Raw genomic sequence first — 18,645 nt, 5'->3', positions numbered from 1 at the left:
AAGGCAGCACTCACAGCAGTGAGACACCAAGTTAGGCTGTTTGTCACTACCAGGACAGGCCATGCAATATGGCACATGTCCTGCCTTTCTACATACATGGCACCCTGCCCACAGGGCGTACTTTAGGGGTGACTTACATGTAGTAAAAGGGGAGTCCTGGGCCTGGCAAGTAAATTTAGATGCCAGGTCCCTGTGGCAGAAAACTGCGCACACAGGCCCTGCGCTAGCAGGCCTGAGACAGGTTTGAAAGTCTACTTCAGTGGGTGGCGCAAGCAGCGCTGCAGGCCCACTAGTAGTATTTAATTTACAGGCCCTGGGTATAGAGATACCACTGTACAAGGGACTTATAGGTAAATTAAATATGCCAATCAGGTATAAGCCAATCATACCAACTTTAGATGGGAGAGCACCTGCACTTTAACACTGGTCAGCAGTGATAAAGTGCTCAGAGTCCTAGAGCCAACAGCGAAAGGTCAGAAAAACCAGGAGGAAGGAGGCAAAAAGACTAGGGATGACCATGCGTATGGCCAAAAGTCCAACACAACCCCCTACCAGCCAAAATCCAGGGGAGAACAATCAATACCTTGATGTACTTTCCTGATTGGGGCGATAGAACAAGGACCCAGGCCCACAACAGCAGGGGCATGTTCCAGTTCTACGCCTTCCTGACTCCACTGGGATCTCTCTGTCAATGCGTCCCAGGCAGCCTAGACCAACCCACGGGGATTCTCTAGCTGCCAATGGCCAGAACCAGGCCCCAGGCCATCTAGGAGCCTCTGGTCTCTGAAACCATAATGAGTGGGGGGCGGTAGCCCCAGGTGCAAAGCAACCTGTCTCCACTCCATTTTTGATCAGTTCAGGGGCTCTACCCTGCCACTGATCCACCAACCTAGGGTCCGCACCCATAGGTTCTACAGGGGCTAGAGGCGAGGCTCTCCTCCCTCTACCCCTCCTTCTAGGATCCCGCCCTCCTCTCCTAGGAGGGGTATCACCAGAATCCACACTTGCCAGGGTGCTGGGTACAGCAGCCCTGCACAACTTTCTCGCCAGCCCAGGATCACTACCTGGCGACTGACCACCCAACCCAGGGACGACACCCTTGGGTTGCACCGGGGTCCGGGGCGGGCTTCCCCCTCCCTGAACCCCACTTCCAGAGTCCTGCGTCTCCCCACCTCGGGAGAAGCCACCAGAAGTTTCACACAGGGGGGTGAGCACACTAACCGCCCCCCCAACCAGGTCAGAGTTTACCCCCTGAACCTGTCTATCTAGTCCAGGGACGACACCCTTAGACTGGACCATTGCCCAGCGAACCAGGACTTCCTTGGGAGCACACCTACCCCCTACCAGATCAGAGCTTACCCCCTGAATCTGGCAATCCAACCCAGAGTCACTACCCTGCGGTTGAACCACTGCCTGGCGCACCAGGACTTCCTTGGGAGCACACGTACTCCCCATCAGGTCAGAGTTTACCCCCTGAACCTGATCATCCAACCCAGAGTCACCACCCTGCGGTTGAATCATTGCCTGGCGCACCAGGACTTCCTGGGGGGCACACCTACCCCCCATCAGGGAAACACTTTCCCCAAGGGCCACACAAGAGTCTGGCTGGCGCAGGTCTCCTGACCTCTGCCCATCGGACAGAGTCTGGATTCCCCCCAGCCCAGAAATGGTCTCACCAAGGTCATTCCCGGGGGGCTCTGCACTCAGAGCTGACCCCTGACCCTCCAGGTTCTCCACTGGGGCCCGCAGCCCCCTCTCAACCCTATGTCTGGATTTCCGCCTCCTCCGCTGTAGAGCGAGACTACCAGACACCAGGACCGGCGGAACGCTATCACCAGCCACCCGCCTAAATCCTAATGACAAAATGGGATCCTTCTGAACAGCTGGCCCTACGGCACAGGTTAGGCTCACCTCCTGGCGTTCACTCATGGAACCTTCAGGGGCCTGGGACGGTATCTTGGGCACCTTGGGCCTCAGCCCAGCCCCATTCCCTCTCCTCAGAGACGGGACATGGGGTCCCTCACCCATCCCAGTCCACTGGGACCTACCTGGGACACTCCATTCCTTTCCCACCACACCTTGTTGGGAAACACCTAGACCACTCTCATTAGGAACACCCCCTAATGCCACACCAGACCCTCTGGTACGCAACCAGAAGTCTGCCTCCTTTGCAAGCTCCCTGGGGTCAGAGAGCTCACACACTGACAAGTGTTGGCGTAACTCTGAAAAACAACAACGAAACAGGTGCTCTCTGAGAATCAGATTAAACAGCCCTTCAAAATTGTTTACTGTGCTACCCTTCACCCATCCATCTAGTGCAATGCAGCAATCCTCCACAAACTCCTCCCAAGACTGGTGGGACAGTTTCTTACCACCCCTAAACCTTTTTCTGTATTCCTCAGGGGAAAAACCATACTTCACAATCAGTGCGTTCTTCACAGCGGAGTACCCCTCCCTGTCACTCTCTTCTAGAGTCAGTAGGGCATCCCTCCCCTCCTCAGGAATAAAACTCCCTAGGCCAGTTCCCCAATCCTTCTCAGGGATCCTGCGCTCTACCAGAGCCCTCTCATATTCCTTTAACCACTGACGTATGTCACCCCCCTCTTGGAACCTAGGTACCAGATCTATGGGTATGTGAGGAACATCTTTGCTACAGCACTGTACATTGCTGCCACCACTGGACTCCACCTGCAGCGCTGGTGAGTCCAGAACCTTCAGACTGCGCTCTAGAGCGAGTCTTTCTCTGGCAAAGGCCCTCTCTGCCTCTGCCATTCTCTCCTGTACTAAGGCCTTCTCTACCTCAGCCCTTCTCTCCTCAACAGCTAGGCGCGCTAACTGCAACTTCAGGTCCCTCTCTTCCCGCCTATCTCTTAGCTCATCAGGCGTCATGGAATGAGAGGTAGCCCTGCTTCTTACACTGGACCCAGCAAGGGACTCCCTATCACTGGGGCCTTCCCTGTCAACTGGCGTCCCCACCCGGTCATTCTCACCCTCCTGATCAGTCTCTCTACCACTCTCTAGGGATGAGGTCTGGGAGCCCTCCCATTGGGAACCCTCGCTACACTCAGGATCCTCTGGGTACCCCCTAAGCACACTCCCTCCCTGGGTAAATGTCACAAACCTTTCAAAGAAATTCAGAGATCTCCTGAGGTCCCCTTCTACAGGCAGCCCTCTCTCTCTACAGAACCCCTCTAATTCCCCCTGCGTATAAAACGGCAGGTCCTCTAAATCAAAGGTAAGCCCCATCTTGAAAAGGTACAAATAACTCAACTGTGACAACCACAATACCCAAGCGTGAGAACTGAAAACAGGAAAAATGACCAAAGAGAGAAAGTTAAGAGAAGCCAAACATGTGATGGTCTAAACGCAATCCTTGTAGTGAAATAATGAGTCACAATGGTATTGTGCAAGCGCAAGTCCTATCCTCACCGCTGACTTCCAATGTTAGAAATGGGGTTTCTGGTTGGCTAGGGTATGCACCTCAGCCAGGCAGAACTTACCCACTCTAGTCAGGGCAAGGGAGTTACACGTCCAAGATAACCCCTGCTCACCCCCTTGGTAGCTTGGCACGAGCAGTCAGGCTTAACCCGGAGGCAATGCGTAAAGCGTTTGCACAACACACACATACATGTGACGCAATATCCCCACCACAAAGGAAACACAACACCAGATTATATGAAAATACACTGTATTGTACACAACGTAATTATTAGACCAACATCACATAACAGTACTATCCTGCTACCTTAGCAGTTGTCAGAACGTTACACATTAGTTACTCTGCAAACTAGCAGTAGTCACACATAACACACAGGTTACTCAGTATTCTGCAACATAAGCAGTAGTCAGGAAACACGTAATTACATTAGAACACTTGTCTTAAGGATATCATAAAACGCCCATAGTAGGAACATTAGAAAACCTATGGCAAGTGAGGGAAACATATTAGCAAGTCATGCCCATAAAAGGAACATGTGCACACATATGTAAAATCATCATAGTACAGGCAGGTAATATAACACAATGAATAAAGTCTGTAAAAAGAACTTTAGAGTATCGGTATATTGGTCCCTTTAGAAAGTACCTGTTTTGATGAAGAGGCACTTCCAGTGCCTAAAACGAATAAATGGGGCCCCCGGCGCTCTTCTGCGCAAAACGGGGGCCTCCCTAAACTTGGAAGATAGAGAGGGGCGGCACGCACCCTCTCCGATTCCTCGGCGGGCCCCTTCTGGGACCCGTGCTCATTGGAGGGCCCCCCGGGCCTCCACCGGCCCTCCCAGGGGGGCCCAAATCAGGGAAATCCTTGGGTTAAGGAGGGGGGCGCCACGCACCCCCTCCGATCTGCGAGCGGGCCCCTCTGGGGGCCCGCAACCTCCTGGGGTCTCCCGGGTCCTCCGTCGGCCCTTTTGGCAGGAGAGACCCCTTTGTGGTGGCCTCGGGCCCACGAGGGGGCCCACCAGAGAGTTGGCGGCGGGGGCGAGCCTCCGATGAGGCTGTCTCCCCCGGCCGCGCACTGCGGAGAGAGCCCTCCGGGGGTGGAGCAGGGGAGGGAGAGGCGTCCTCCTCTCCCTCCTGCTCCGACGGCAACGCCGGCACCAGGTCGGGCCGGCCGGTGCCCCGGGGGCGCTCCTTGGAGCGATCCCTACCCCGGGGGCACCGCTAGGAGCAGGCTTGCTCCTCGTCATTTTGGAAAGGGGTTTCTCGTGCCCCGGGGGCACTGAGCTGAGCGCGATCCTCGCGCTCTGCAATAACTCGAAAACCCGGCTGCGGCGGTGATCCTAACAGCAGGAGAGCGCTTTTCAGAGCGCTAGGGCACATTTTAAATCCCGGGCTGCGGCGGTGATTTCCTTGCACAAAAGAGAAGCGCCTTCAAAGCGCTAGAACACATCCACAAGCTCGGGCTGCGGCGGTGATTTTTCTGTTTAGCAAAAGAAAAGCGCTTTCAAAGCGCAATGGCCCCTCAGCAGCCTCAGTCATTAAAAGAATGCCTTGTTCCTCGTAAAAGCATTCTGCCAAAGGGTTAAAGGATCGTAGCAGGGGTCAGGGGCCACAGCACCCTGCCCCTGGGAACAATTAAACAAGAAGGAGCACAGGGCTGGTGGGCCCAGCTACAGGCCAGCACAAGGGGTGCAGATGGTGGCAGTTCCTCCTAGTGACCAGGCAGGTCACAGGTCAGCACAGCAGCAGCAGTCCATGGCGGTTTCCTGGTGAGTCCATTCATCAGCGTTCTGTGTCCAGTTTCAAGTTCCAAGAATGTTCAAATTGTGGGGAAAATTCCCCTGTACTTATAGTCAGTTCTTACAGTGTTTTACAATGGTAGGGAGAGGAGGTTCCAGCCAGTTACAACTGGTTCTGGGAGTGCCCCCTCTCTCCTTTCAGCACAGGCTCCAAACATCAGTGGGGGGTTAACGACCCTATTGTGTGAGGCCAGGGCACAGTCTTTACAAATGCAGGTATGCCCCGCCTCTCCCTTCTCTCAGCCCAGGAAGACTATTCAGTATGCAGATGCACCTCAGTGACACCTCCACCCTCCCTGTGTACAGGCTGTCTGAAAAGTATGCACAAAGCCCCAACTGTCACTCTGCCCAGACGTGGATTGGAGTCAAGCTGCAAAACACCAGAATTATAAGCACAGATAAATGCGCACTTTCTAGAAGTGGCATTTCTGTGATAGTAATAAAAAATACACCCACACCAGTAAGCAGTATTTATTATCACCATCACAACCATACCAAACACGCCTACGCTAGCCCTCATAACTCAGACAATACCCCTACACATAAGGCAGGGCATTTCTAATGCAATCCTATGAGAAGGCAGCACTCACAGCAGTGAGACACCAAGTTAGGCTGTTTGTCACTACCAGGACAGGCCATGCAATATGGCACATGTCCTGCCTTTCTACATACATGGCACCCTGCCCACAGGGCGTACTTTAGGGGTGACTTACATGTAGTAAAAGGGGAGTCCTGGGCCTGGCAAGTAAATTTAGATGCCAGGTCCCTGTGGCAGAAAACTGCGCACACAGGCCCTGCGCTAGCAGGCCTGAGACAGGTTTGAAAGTCTACTTCAGTGGGTGGCGCAAGCAGCGCTGCAGGCCCACTAGTAGTATTTAATTTACAGGCCCTGGGTATAGAGATACCACTGTACAAGGGACTTATAGGTAAATTAAATATGCCAATCAGGTATAAGCCAATCATACCAACTTTAGATGGGAGAGCACCTGCACTTTAACACTGGTCAGCAGTGATAAAGTGCTCAGAGTCCTAGAGCCAACAGCGAAAGGTCAGAAAAACCAGGAGGAAGGAGGCAAAACGACTAGGGATGACCATGCGTATGGCCAAAAGTCCAACAATATATATATATACAAATGTACAAATGTTGAAGATAACTTCCAACGGCTACAGGCTCCCGGGGAGGCGGGTGGGCACATGTGAATCTGCAGCGACCAATGCCACAAACAGATGTACACTGGGTAAGTGACATTTTCAGTTCGATGGCATCTGTTGCTGCAGATACACATGTTGTGCATAGACTAGTAAGCAGTTATCTCCCCAAAAGCGGTGGCTCAGCCTGTAGGAGTGGAAGTAGTCTGAAACAAAGTTCTCAGTACGGCTTGACCTACTGTGGCCTGTTGTGCGGATAGCACGTCTACACAGTAGTGTTTAGTAAATGTGTGAGGCGTGGACCATGTGGCTGCCTTACATATTTCGTGCATTGGAATGTTTCCTAGGAATGCCATGGTAGCGCCTTTTTTTCTGGTTGAGTGTGCCCTTGGTGTAATGGGCAGTTGTCTCTTTGCTTTAAGATAGCAGGTTTGGATGCACTTAACTATCCATCTGGCTATACCTTGTTTTGATATTGGGTTTCCTGTATGAGGTTTTTGAAATGCAATAAACAGTTGTTTTGTTTTCCTAACCTCCTTTGTTCTGTCGATGTAGTACATTAGTGCTCTTTTGACATCTAATGTATGTAGTGCCCTTTCAGCTACTGAGTCTGGCTGTGGGAAGAACACTGGTAACTCTACCGTTTGATTTAAGTGGAACGGTGAAATAACCTTTGGTAGGAATTTAGGATTGGTTCTTAGTACAACCTTATTTTTGTGTATTTGGATAAAAGGTTCTTGTATTGTAAATGCCTGAATTTCACTTACTCTTCTTAGAGATGTGATGGCAATGAGAAATGCAACTTTCCAGGTTAAGAATTGTATTTCGCAAGAATGCATGGGTTCAAAAGGTGGTCCCATGAGTCTTGTCAAGACGATGTTAAGGTTCCATGAAGGAACAGGTGGTGTTCTTGGTGGTATTCTTCTTCTTAGGCCTTCCATAAATGCTTTAATGACGGGTATCCTAAACAGTGAAGTTGAATGGGTAATCTGCAGGTATGCAGATATTGCTGCAAGGTGTATTTTAATGGAAGAGAAGGCTAGATTTGACTTTTGTAAGTGTAGTAAGTATCCCACTACATCTTTTGGGGATGCGTGTAATGGATGAACTTGATTATTATGGCAGTAGCAAACAAACCTTTTCCATTTGCTTGCATAGCAGTGTCTAGTGGATGGTCTTCTAGCTTGTTTTATGACTTCCATACATTCTTGAGTGAGGTTTAAATGTCTGAATTCTAGGATTTCAGGAGCCAGATTGCTAGATTGAGCGATGCTGGGTTTGGATGCCTGATCTGCTGTTTGTGTTGTGTTAACAGATCTGGCCTGTTGGGTAACTTGACGTGTGGTACTACTGACAGGTCTAGTAGTGTTGTGTACCAAGGTTGTCTTGCCCATGTTGGTGCTATTAATATGAGTTTGAGTTTGTTTTGACTCAATTTGTTTACTAGATATGGAAGGAGAGGGAGAGGGGGAAAAGCGTATGCAAATTTCCCTGACCAGTTCATCCATAGGGCATTGCCTTGAGACTGTCTGTGTGGGTACCTGGATGCGAAGTTTTGGCATTTTGCGTTCTCTTTTGTTGCAAATAGGTCTATTTGCGGTGTACCCCAAATTTTGAAGTAAGTGTTTAGGATTTGGGGGTGAATCTCCCATTCGTGGACCTGTTGGTGATCTCGAGAGAGATTGTCTGCTAGTTGATTTTGGATCCCTGGAATAAACTGTGCTATTAGGCGAATGTGGTTGTGAATTGCCCATTGCCATATCTTTTGTGCTAGGAGACATAGCTGTGTCGAGTGTGTTCCCCCTTGCTTGTTTAGGTAATACATTGTTGTCATGTTGTCTGTTTTGACAAGAACGTATTTGTGGGTGATGATGGGTTGAAATGCTTTTAGTGCCAGGAATACTGCTAGTAATTCGAGGTGATTTATATGCAGTTTTGTTTGATGTACGTCCCATTGTCCTTGGATGCTGTGGTGATCGAGGTGTGCTCCCCACCCCGTCATGGAAGCATCTGTTATTACGTATTGTGGCACTGGGTCTTGGAACGGCCGCCCTTTGTTTAAATTTGTACTGTTCCACCATAGAAGCGAGATGTATGTTTGGCGGTCTATCAACACCAGATCTAGAAGGTGACCCTGTGCATGTGACCATTGTGATGCTAGGCACTGTTGTAAGGGCCTCATGTGCAGTCTTGCGTTTGGGACAATGGCTATGCATGAGGACATCATGCCTAGGAGTTTTAAAACCACTTTTGCCTGTATTTTTAGTGTTGGATACATGGCCTGTATGACCTTGTGAAAATTTTGAACCCTTTGTGGACTCGGAGTGGCTAATCCTTTTGTTGTGTTGATTACCGCTCCTAAGTAGTGCTGTATTTTGCACAGCACAATGTGTGATTTTGTGTAGTTGAGGGAGAACCCGAGTTTGTAGAGGGTTTGTATGACATACTCTGTGTGTTGTGAACACTTTGTTAGCGAGTTGGTCTTGATTAGCCAATCGTCTAGATACGGGAATACGTGTATTTGCTGCCTTCTGATGTGTGCGGCTACTACTGCTAGGCATTTGGTAAATACTCTTGGTGCGGTTGTTATACCGAACGGTAAGACTTTGAATTGATAGTGTATTCCCTTGAATACAAACCTTAGGTATTTCCTGTGCGAAGGATGTATCGGTATGTGGAAATACCCGTCTTTGAGATCTAAGATTGTCATGTAATCTTGTTGCTTTAGCAGTGGTAACACCTCCTGTAGCGTGACCATGTGAAAGTGGTCTGATTTGATGTAGGTGTTTAGTATTCTGAGATCTAAGATTGGCCTCAGTGTTTTGTCCTTTTTGGGTATTAGAAAGTACAGTGAATAGACTCCTGTGTTTATTTCTGTACATGGTACCAGTTCTATTGCTTCTTTTTGCAGTAGTGCTTGAACTTCTATTTCTTCGAGGTCTAAATGCTGTTTTGACATTTTTTGTGTTTTTGGTGGGATATTTGGAGGGATCTGTAGAAATTCTATGCAATAACCATGTTGGATAATTGCTAAGACCCAAGTGTCTGTTGTTATATCCTCCCACGATTGATAAAACTGACTTAGTCTTCCCCCCACTGGTGTTATGTGGAGGGGTTGAGTGACTTTTAAGTCACTGTTTGGTTGTTGGGGTTTTGGGGCTTTGAAATTTCCCCCGGTTTCTCTGGAATTGTCCCCCTCTGTACTGGCCCCGAAAACCTCCCCTTTGGTACTGTCCCTGGTAGGTAGACAGTGTTGATTGTGAGGTGCTGGCTTGTGTGGCCTGACCCCGAAACCCCCCTCTGAAGGTTGTTTTACGGAAGGTGCCGAAAGTGCCTCTGCTCTGCGGGGAGTAGAGCGCGCCCATGGCCTTGGCTGTGTCAGTGTCCTTTTTCAGCTTCTCAATCGTCGTGTCAACCTCTGGTCCGAACAATTGTTGTTCGTTGAACGGCATATCGAGTACTGCTTGCTGTATTTCTGGTTTAAAGCCAGATGTGCGTAACCATGCGTGCCTTCTGATGGTTACTGCAGTGTTTATTGTTCTTGCAGCTGTGTCCGCTGCATCCATAGAGGAGCGTATTTGGTTATTGGAGATGTGTTGTCCCTCCTCAACCACTTGTTTTGCCCGCTTTTGAAATTCTTTGGGTAGATGCTCGATGAGATGCTGCATCTCGTCCCAATGGGCTCTGTCATAACGCGCTAGGAGCGCCTGAGAGTTTGCGATGCGCCACTGGCTTGCAGCTTGTACAGCGACTCTTTTCCCAGCTGCGTCAAATTTTCGGCTTTCCTTATCCGGGGGTGGTGCATCGCCCGATGTGTGTGAATTGCCTCTTTTGCGAGCTGCTCCTATCACGACTGAGTCTGGTGGCAGTTGAGAGGTGATATAAGCAGGGTCTGTGGGAGGTGCTTTATATTTTTTCTCTACCCTTGGAGTGATCGCTCTACTCTTGACAGGGTCTTTGAAGACTTGCTTCGCGTGCCTTAGCATTCCTGGAAGCATAGGCAGGCTTTGGTATTTGCTATGGGTGGAGGAGAGGGTGTTAAAAAGGAAGTCATCCTCGACAGGTTCTGTGTGTAACGACACGTTGTGGAATTCTGCTGCCCTAGCTACCACCTGCGCATACGCTGTGCTGTCCTCGGGTGGTGAGGGCTTGGTAGGGTATGACTCTGGGCTATTGTCTGACACTGGGGCGTCGTATAGGTCCCAAGCATCTTGGTCATCTTGGCTCATGGTGGTGTGAGCCGGTGAATGTGACGGAGTTTGTGCCGGTGATATCTGAGTTACAGGTGGAGGAGAGGGTGGCGGAGTTGCTTTCTTTGCCACCTTTGCTTGTGGTGTCAGTTGTTCAGTTTGGAACTCTAGTCTCCTTTTTCTCTTGATTGGTGGGAGTGCGCTAATCTTCCCTGTTCCACTCTGGATGAAGATCCTCTTTTGTGTATGGTCTACATCAGTAGTCTGTAACTCCTCTTCAAACCTGTGTTTACGCATTTGAGAGGACAATGATTGTTCCTCTGAATATGAGCCGGTAGTGGGTTCGGTTGCTGGTTGTTTTGGCACCGAAACTGTCTTTTTTTGTTTTCGGCTCCGAGGTGAATCTCTTCTTTTTCGGAGTCGAGCCTTCTCGGCGTCTATCATCCTCTGTGCTGCTGTCTCTGCGTCCAAACAGCGTCGGCTCCGCTTTCTCGGCGTCGATCTTTTTCGGCAACACTTTCTTGGTCCCGAGAATGTTGCGTGCCTGTGTCTCGACCCGAGTCGGACGATCTGGGCACCAGTTCGGCCTTTTTCGGTGCCGATGGATGGTCACCTTTATGGGTTGAGGCATGGCCAGTTGGCAGTGGCGTCCCCTGGGCCTTGTCTGTTTTCTTGTGCTGTGTGCTTTTCGACGTCTTACTCACAGTTTCCTCGACGTCGAATTCATCCGAGTCCGATTCATGGATGGAGAAGGCTCCCTCCTCTTCTCCTTGTTCCTTGAACTCTCGGTGTTCTGTCGGCGTGGACGCCATCTGTAGGTCTTCTGGCTCGACGGTCACGGAGCGTTTTTCGGGACCGGAACGCACGACAGGCCTCACAAGTTTCTTCTTTGTGCTCGGGTGACAGGCACAAGTTACAGACCAAATGTTGGTCCGTGTATGGATATTTATTGTGGCATTTAGGACAGAATCGGAACGGGGTCCGTTCCATCGGTGTCGATGTTACACGCGGTCGGGCCGACCAGGCCCCGACGGGGGATCGAAATTACCCCGAAGGGCTACCGGAGCTCTTCACGATTCGGTGTCGATTCTAACTATCCCGATCCCGAGCGAAACAATACCGACGTAGTTTTTCGAAGTTTTGACTATCTTTCCGTCCCGAAACCCGGAGCGAAAAGGAACACGTCCGAACCCGAGGGCGGAAAAAAAACAATCTAAGATGGAGCCGACGCCCATGCACAATGGAAGCAAAGAGGAGGAGTCCCTCGGTCTCGTGACTCAAAAGACTTCTTCGAAGAAAAACAACTTGTAACACTCCGACCCAACACAAGATGGCGGACTGTGCACAACATGTGTATCTGCAGCAACAGATGCCATCGAACATACTGTTACAATACAATACAATACATGCCATTGAACACACACATATATATCGTTCTAGTACTTTGGCATTCAGAATTGTTTTATTTTGAACAAAAGTTTATTGTACGAGTGGTGGAAACTGTGTGCAGAAATATGAGATTTAGGTTTGATTTGTATACACAGGGGAATCTACTGGCGTTTGGTTTTATATAACCCCCATCCCTTTAGTTTCAGGGGTTATTTTCTACTAACTGTGTTTAAGACACCACAATCCTGTCCTAATTCAGTCACAATTTATTTCATAACTGCGATTGTGAAGTGGCTATCCCTCCAATCACCACAAGCTCTATACTATACAAGCACTCACATACCTATTCTGTGCATGTAATGAAGCTCTTACATAAATGCACTCATCATTGAATCAATGTCTCTTCATTTCCACACTACGCCACTTTATCACAAGCCGGGACTTAGCTTATAATGGTAATGTCCTACCATTCATCAAAGTCTTTCACCTCTGCAATTTTACAACAAAAGAACTATGACGTGCGTGTCTCCTTCTAGCATTAGATATTTACTTAAAACAGAATACTGAAGACCGATTACCATTAACAGACAGGGTTTTAACTGCCACCTGAAAATGAATAAACCAGAATGATGAGTTAACAGAGTAATGAAAAAAATTGCAATTTTAAGAGATTTCTAACTTGGTATTAGGAAAAAGTGTAATTAAGTGAAACGTGAAAACAGGTTCACCTGGGAGCCTGTGTGTGGTGCAAACATACATCCAAGTACATGGGCGGCCCACTTGATAGTAAACTTTCTCTATGTTTTAGCATAAATCCCCATCCCTGAATTAACCAGCCTCCAAGATGGACAAGGCAGAAACATGCAGTAGTTTGTGGCAACTGTTGGGAAGACGGAGCTCAACAATTGTCCAAGATAGTTAGTCAAACTTTAAGACAATGAACATTACCTCCTTAAGAAATTATAACATTTTATATCAAGATTTTACCTTAGTAACTGGATTATTTTCCTTCTTGTCCTCACGAGGTGAAGGAGAGACATTTTTAGAAATAGGGTTTCTTGAGGTATTTCTTTCCACTAAATGCAGTAGCTCTGTTCGGCTTCGTGCTTTATTTTGTTCCCTTTGTTTTTGGTGTCCTCTTGGGTACCTTTCAGAGGCAGGCATATATTGTTTGTCTGCTTTAGTAATGTTCCATTCACGTCTCTTAGTACATTTTTGCACCACTTTCTGCTCACTTTCTCTTCTTTCAATCGTCTCATTTGATTCATTGGAAAGGTTTTTATTCTCTTTGCTTGAGGTGTTTTTCTTACTCACATGCATCATGTCTGTTTTCTGTTTCTTACTGGTCGCTTCTGTCTTAAATTCTACAGAAATATCTGGAGAGTTTTCTCTGTGTACAGCTTCCGGAATGTAACCTTCAGAATGTTCACTAACACCAAATTTGAAATCATCTAAACAGAAAAAGAAAACATTTTTACTTATGCATTTTCAGTGACAGGTATCTAAATCAGGATGCATATATGCATGGTCCTTTTCCGCTGCATTTACCATCATTACAGGATTCCCTTTTTTACAAGTAGGGCTAAACAAAGTATACACTTGATGCTATACCAGCTTGGAGATTACAACAAAAGTTGCAAAAAGAGCAGAATTGAAAAGGAGCTTTAGCAATACTGTATTTAAAGTTAAAACAACATGAAAGCAAAGCAGTGCCAGACAACGAGAGCAAAGGAAAACTGTTCTGGAAAAGTCAGGCATGGATGCACCATGCCCCTCCCAGACCAGCAGCCAAAACACTCCAAAACAGTCATCCTGATCTATCATGCAAATCAAAGTCCTCCTCTTCAAAACTAACCCCTTCAACAGCAATGTATTCTGAAATTGTTTGTACTTTCTCCCTTCCAAGGGAATTTGAGGTCTCACTTTCTAAATCTTTGTTCTTCGGGCCATTTCACATCTTCTCAATGCTTTATTTGTATACTTTCATATTCACCCACCATGGAAGTCTTTCAGTAGAACTAAGTCCTTTGACGCATTCCAATGGGCTTCGATTTCTTTGAGATTTTTTATTCAGATCAATGCGATCTAGTTGGGCTCAAGTTCAAAGTAACTGTTTGAGGTAAATTCACCTTACATGTACACGCCAAGTGTCCACTCTAACCTTTACTATTAACCTTGGCGATAGAACCCTTGGCCAAATGGGCCAGAATAGATCCACTGGTTAGAGGCTTTGACTGATCCCCAGATAACTTGGATGGAATTGCTTTATAGGCGGACTATATATTAATCTTTATGCCAGACCCCAACATCACTGGGCCGCGTATATTTGAGATCTTACATATTTTTGGGGTATCTTTATAAATGTATCCATGTCTGCCATGCTACCTACAAATGTATGAGGGTCCATGAACTTGGGCACCAGGCATTCGATTAGAGGAAAAGGGTCTTAAAACTGGGGGTGTATTTGTTGCCAGACGGAGACTGGTTATGGAGTAAAAAAGAAAAAAAAAAAAAAATGAAAAAGGAGGTTCAAACGTGGTAGCTCCTTCCCCTTTCCCTGATGGGAAGGTCCTCGATTTTTAAGATGATTTCCCTGTCTAGGCTATTATATAAACAGAATTTTCTATACATGATCCTGAGCCACTGGTTCCACCAATTCGATTCCATATTATCAGTAATCCTCTGGGATTGAGGGGGGAGGTGGGAGGGGGAAAGGAGGATTCCTCGATTATCCTTGGCCACAGGCTTCTTACCTACATACAAGGGTGTTATAGCTGCAGTAAATTTGTATTCGTATTATGTGGCTTCCCACTTGCTAGTTATTAATGAACGGTGGTGTGGCAAACATAACCCCACTTATAATGCCAAAAGGTGGGTGATGGCGAAGCCTCCCTACTTGGCTTGCTCTAGAGTAAACAGAGGCCTAATTACCCCAGACGACACAGGTAATGATCAAAATTTGGTGTGGGGGCCCACCAGTTGATGGGAATGTTGGGTACCCTTACAGAAATTACACCTTCGTGGCACAGGACAGCTTTCAGGCAGGTGGGTCAATTGGAGGGCTTCGGGAGATAGGACTTGGTAGGTAAAACATTATTAGGAGACGTAATGAATGGGACTCACTTAAAATCCTTACAAGACCTACAGAATGAATACCATTTGCACCGCACCCAGTTTCATAAATACCTGCAGTTACACCATGCTCTATTGCCTTGTTAGGTCACCCTTGGAGTGCAAGCTCTTGCAGGGAGGTATGGGAGTTCATACGATATCCAGACTATTTTGCTCTTTGATAGTTAACAACCCACATGCACTGGATGCTCTGAAATGGTCAAGGGAGAAGGATAATATAATCATAGACTATGATGACTGGGCCGAGGTGGTGCGGTCAACCTTTGAGGTGGCTATTTTCTCACACTTACGCATGACACAACTAAAATAGCTCCATATGGTGTACTATACAAGGAGGTGCCTTTGGTGCATGGGTGTGATAGCTTCACAGCAGTGCCTTCGGGGTGAAGGGTCCGAAGGTACATTTTTACACACTATGTGATTGCCCTGCGCAGAAATCATCAGGATGTCTTGGTACAGTCCTATCACTACATATACCACTTGACCCCCAAATTAGTACTTCTACACATGGCTGCTGGAATTGGGGGTAATAGATATCAGTGTACATTGTTGCTGCTAGGCCTCACCATAACAAAGAGGGACATTGCCGGAGCGTGGAAAGCTATGCTGCCTCCTGTATTGAGTGTTTGGAAACAAGGCCTCGACTACTGTAGGGGTCTAGAGATATATAGATATCAGCCGCTGGGCTGGCCACACCTGCATTCTAAAATTTGGCAAAAATGGTCGGACTATAGGGACATTCCCTTACCCCCGATATGGGCTCTTCCATCAGACAATGATGAACCAAATGTTGTTGTGCAGTAGATATACCACATGTATGTGTACCAATCAACTAATCGAGGTACCAGAAGCGCTAGAGAAGTGTGTGTGGGGGGGTGGCAGTCAGGAGATGGGGGAGAGGATGGGGTGGCCGGGAGGAACGTGCAGCTAAAGTTTGGAAACCTGTGCATGGAAATGTGAATATATGCTATTATCATCTGGCTTCCGCTAGAATGTGCTGGGCATGCAAAAAAATATGATATGATACATTTTTAAAAAAAAAATAACCTTATTTAACAAGGGGTTAATGAGAGGATTTGGTGACAATGGAGAGCTGTATACTGCAGTATGAAGGTTTATGGTTATAGCCTTGAAAGCACAGGTGAGGTTGAGAGACATAAGTAGTAAAAGAGGTAGTTTTCCACTGGGGGCCAGGATCTTGGTTCAATCTTGAAAGGAAACACTGAGACCAAGTGGCAGTGTCCTGGACTGGTAGTGCTGGTTTCCCACTACAAAAATTAGGTAATTCTGGTGTTCTTCTAAAGCAGGCATGCTGACAGTTCGCCCAGCCAGATGTGTTTTGGACAGCTACCAGAACCAAATGTAGAATCTTCAACTCTGGCTTTTTCCCCTGAGGTGAACAGGGAGGAAGTCTCAAATATGCTGCAATAATGTCACATCAGGAGGTGTAGTCATGGCTCAGGTTGCTGGTGAAAAAGTTCCTAACAAGACAGATGCCTAGAAGGAGATTTTTTAAAAGGTGAGGAATTAGCTGTAAGATTAATACATCAAACGGTGCTATGTACAGCACCTGGTGGCAGGGGCACCATACTTACCTCTACGTCCTAAAAATAATAGTCGACATTTGCTGAGGGACTGGTGGACCCTTACCCTGCATCCAAGACAGGAAGTTCCTTATATCAATGGTAGCACAAAGAGTGCAGATGTGCACTGAATGATTGTTCCCGAAACATGAAATGTATATCTATATATAGAAAATGTCACTTACCCAGTGTACATCTGTTCGTGGCAAGTTGTGCTGCAGATTCACATGCTGTGCATAGGTCCTGCCATCTAGTGTTGGGCTCGGAATGTTACAAGTTGTTTTTCTTCGAAGAAGTCTTTTAGAGTCACAGGATCAAGTGACTCCTCCTCTTCGGTTCCATTGCGCATGGGCATTGACTCCACTGTTAGATTGTTTTACCGCAGAGTGTAAAGGAAGGAGTGATAGAGTATATAAGTGAAAAAAAAGGGATGTCCATGCAAATGTAAATGTATATACATATGTACAAATGTGTTAACTTAAATAGACTACAATCTTCCGGGAAGGAGGGAGGGTGCATGTGAACCTGCAACACAACATACCACGAACAGATGTACACCGGGTAAGTGACATTTTCCGTTCGATGGCATGTGTAGCTGCAGATACACATGCTATGCATAGACTACAAAGCAGTTTGTCCTCCCAAAAAATAGCGGTGGCTAGCCTGTAGGAGTTGAAGTTGTTTGAAATAATGTTCTTAGAACAGCTTGTCCTACTGTGGCTTGTTGTTGTGATAATACGTCCACACAGTAGTGTTTGTTCCTAAAAAAAGCCATTGTTGCACCTTTCTTTCTTGTAGAATGTGCCTTAGGAGTGATTAGAAGTTGTCTTTTTGCTTAGATATTGCATGTTTGTATGCACCTTACAATCTATCTTGCTAAACCTTGTTTTGATATAGGATTGCCTGTATGTGGCTGTTGGAAAGCCACAAAAAGTTATTTAGTCTTTCTAAATTGTTTAGTTCTGTCTATATAGTACATTAATGCTCTTTTGAGGTATAATGTATGCAGAGCTCTTTCTGCCACAGAGTATGGCTGTGGGAAGAAGACTGGCAGTTCCACTGTTTGATTAATATGAAATGGTGAGACTACTTTTGGTAGAAATTTTGGATTTGTTCTTAGTACAACTTTATGCTTGTGTACTTGGAAGAAAGGTTCCTCAAGTGTAAAAGCTTGGATTTCACTCACTCCTCAAAGAAGTAATTGCCACTAGGAAGGCAACTTTCCATGTTAGAAATTGAATTTGGCACGAGTGCATGGGTTTAAAGGGTGGACCCATAAGTCTTGTAAGCTCTATATTTAGATTCCAAGATGGAACTGGTGCTGTTCTTGGTGGAATGATGCGTTTTAAGCCTTCCATGAAAGCTTTAATGACAGGAACTCTGAATAAAGAGCTATGTTGAATATTTTGTAAATATGCCGAAATTGCAGTACGGTGTATTTTTATTGAAGAAAATGCTAAATTTGATTTTTGTAAATGAAGTAAATAACATACACTATCTTGTATTGATGCTGTAAGAGGATCTATGTTTTTAGATTGACAGTAATAGACAAATCCTTCATTTGTTTGCATAGCACTGTCTATTAATGGGTTTTATTGCTTGTTTAATAAATTCCATACATTCTGATGGGAGTTGTAAATATCCAAATTCTATGACTTCAGGAGCCAAATTGCTAGATTGAGAACATTGGGGTTTGGATGTCTGATTTGACCTCTGTTTTTTGTTAACAGATCCGGTCTGCATGGGAGTTGAGTGTGGTACTACAGATAGATCTAGTAATGTTGTGTACCATGGCTGACGTGCCCATGTTGGTGCTATGAGTATCATGTTGAGTGAAGTTTGGCGCAACTTGTTGACTAGAAATGGAAGGAGTGGGAGGGGGGAAAAGCGTACGCAAATATCCCGGACCAACTGATCCCTATCCAAGGGCAATGCTCTATGGGATGTGGGTGTCTGGATGTGAAG

The 18,645-nt window shown here is 46.8% G+C and overlaps 1 protein-coding gene across 2 annotated transcripts in view; it reads right to left on the bottom strand.

The window, feature by feature from the left end:
* CCDC66 (coiled-coil domain containing 66) overlaps positions 1–18,645 on the bottom strand; it is a 236,185-nt gene that overhangs the window by 64,243 nt on the left and 153,297 nt on the right. For both annotated transcript variants that reach the window (XM_069206457.1, XM_069206458.1), the window contains exon 15: positions 12,953–13,416. In XM_069206457.1, the coding sequence (XP_069062558.1) occupies positions 12,953–13,416 (464 nt within the window). The remainder of the gene's footprint in view (positions 1–12,952; positions 13,417–18,645) is intronic.

The sequence above is a fragment of the Pleurodeles waltl genome, chromosome 9 (genome assembly GCF_031143425.1).
Source record: "Pleurodeles waltl isolate 20211129_DDA chromosome 9, aPleWal1.hap1.20221129, whole genome shotgun sequence".
NCBI lineage: Eukaryota > Metazoa > Chordata > Amphibia > Caudata > Salamandridae > Pleurodeles > Pleurodeles waltl.
The sequence above is the reverse complement of the archived record's forward strand: the minus strand, read 5'-3'. Positions and strand labels throughout refer to the sequence as shown.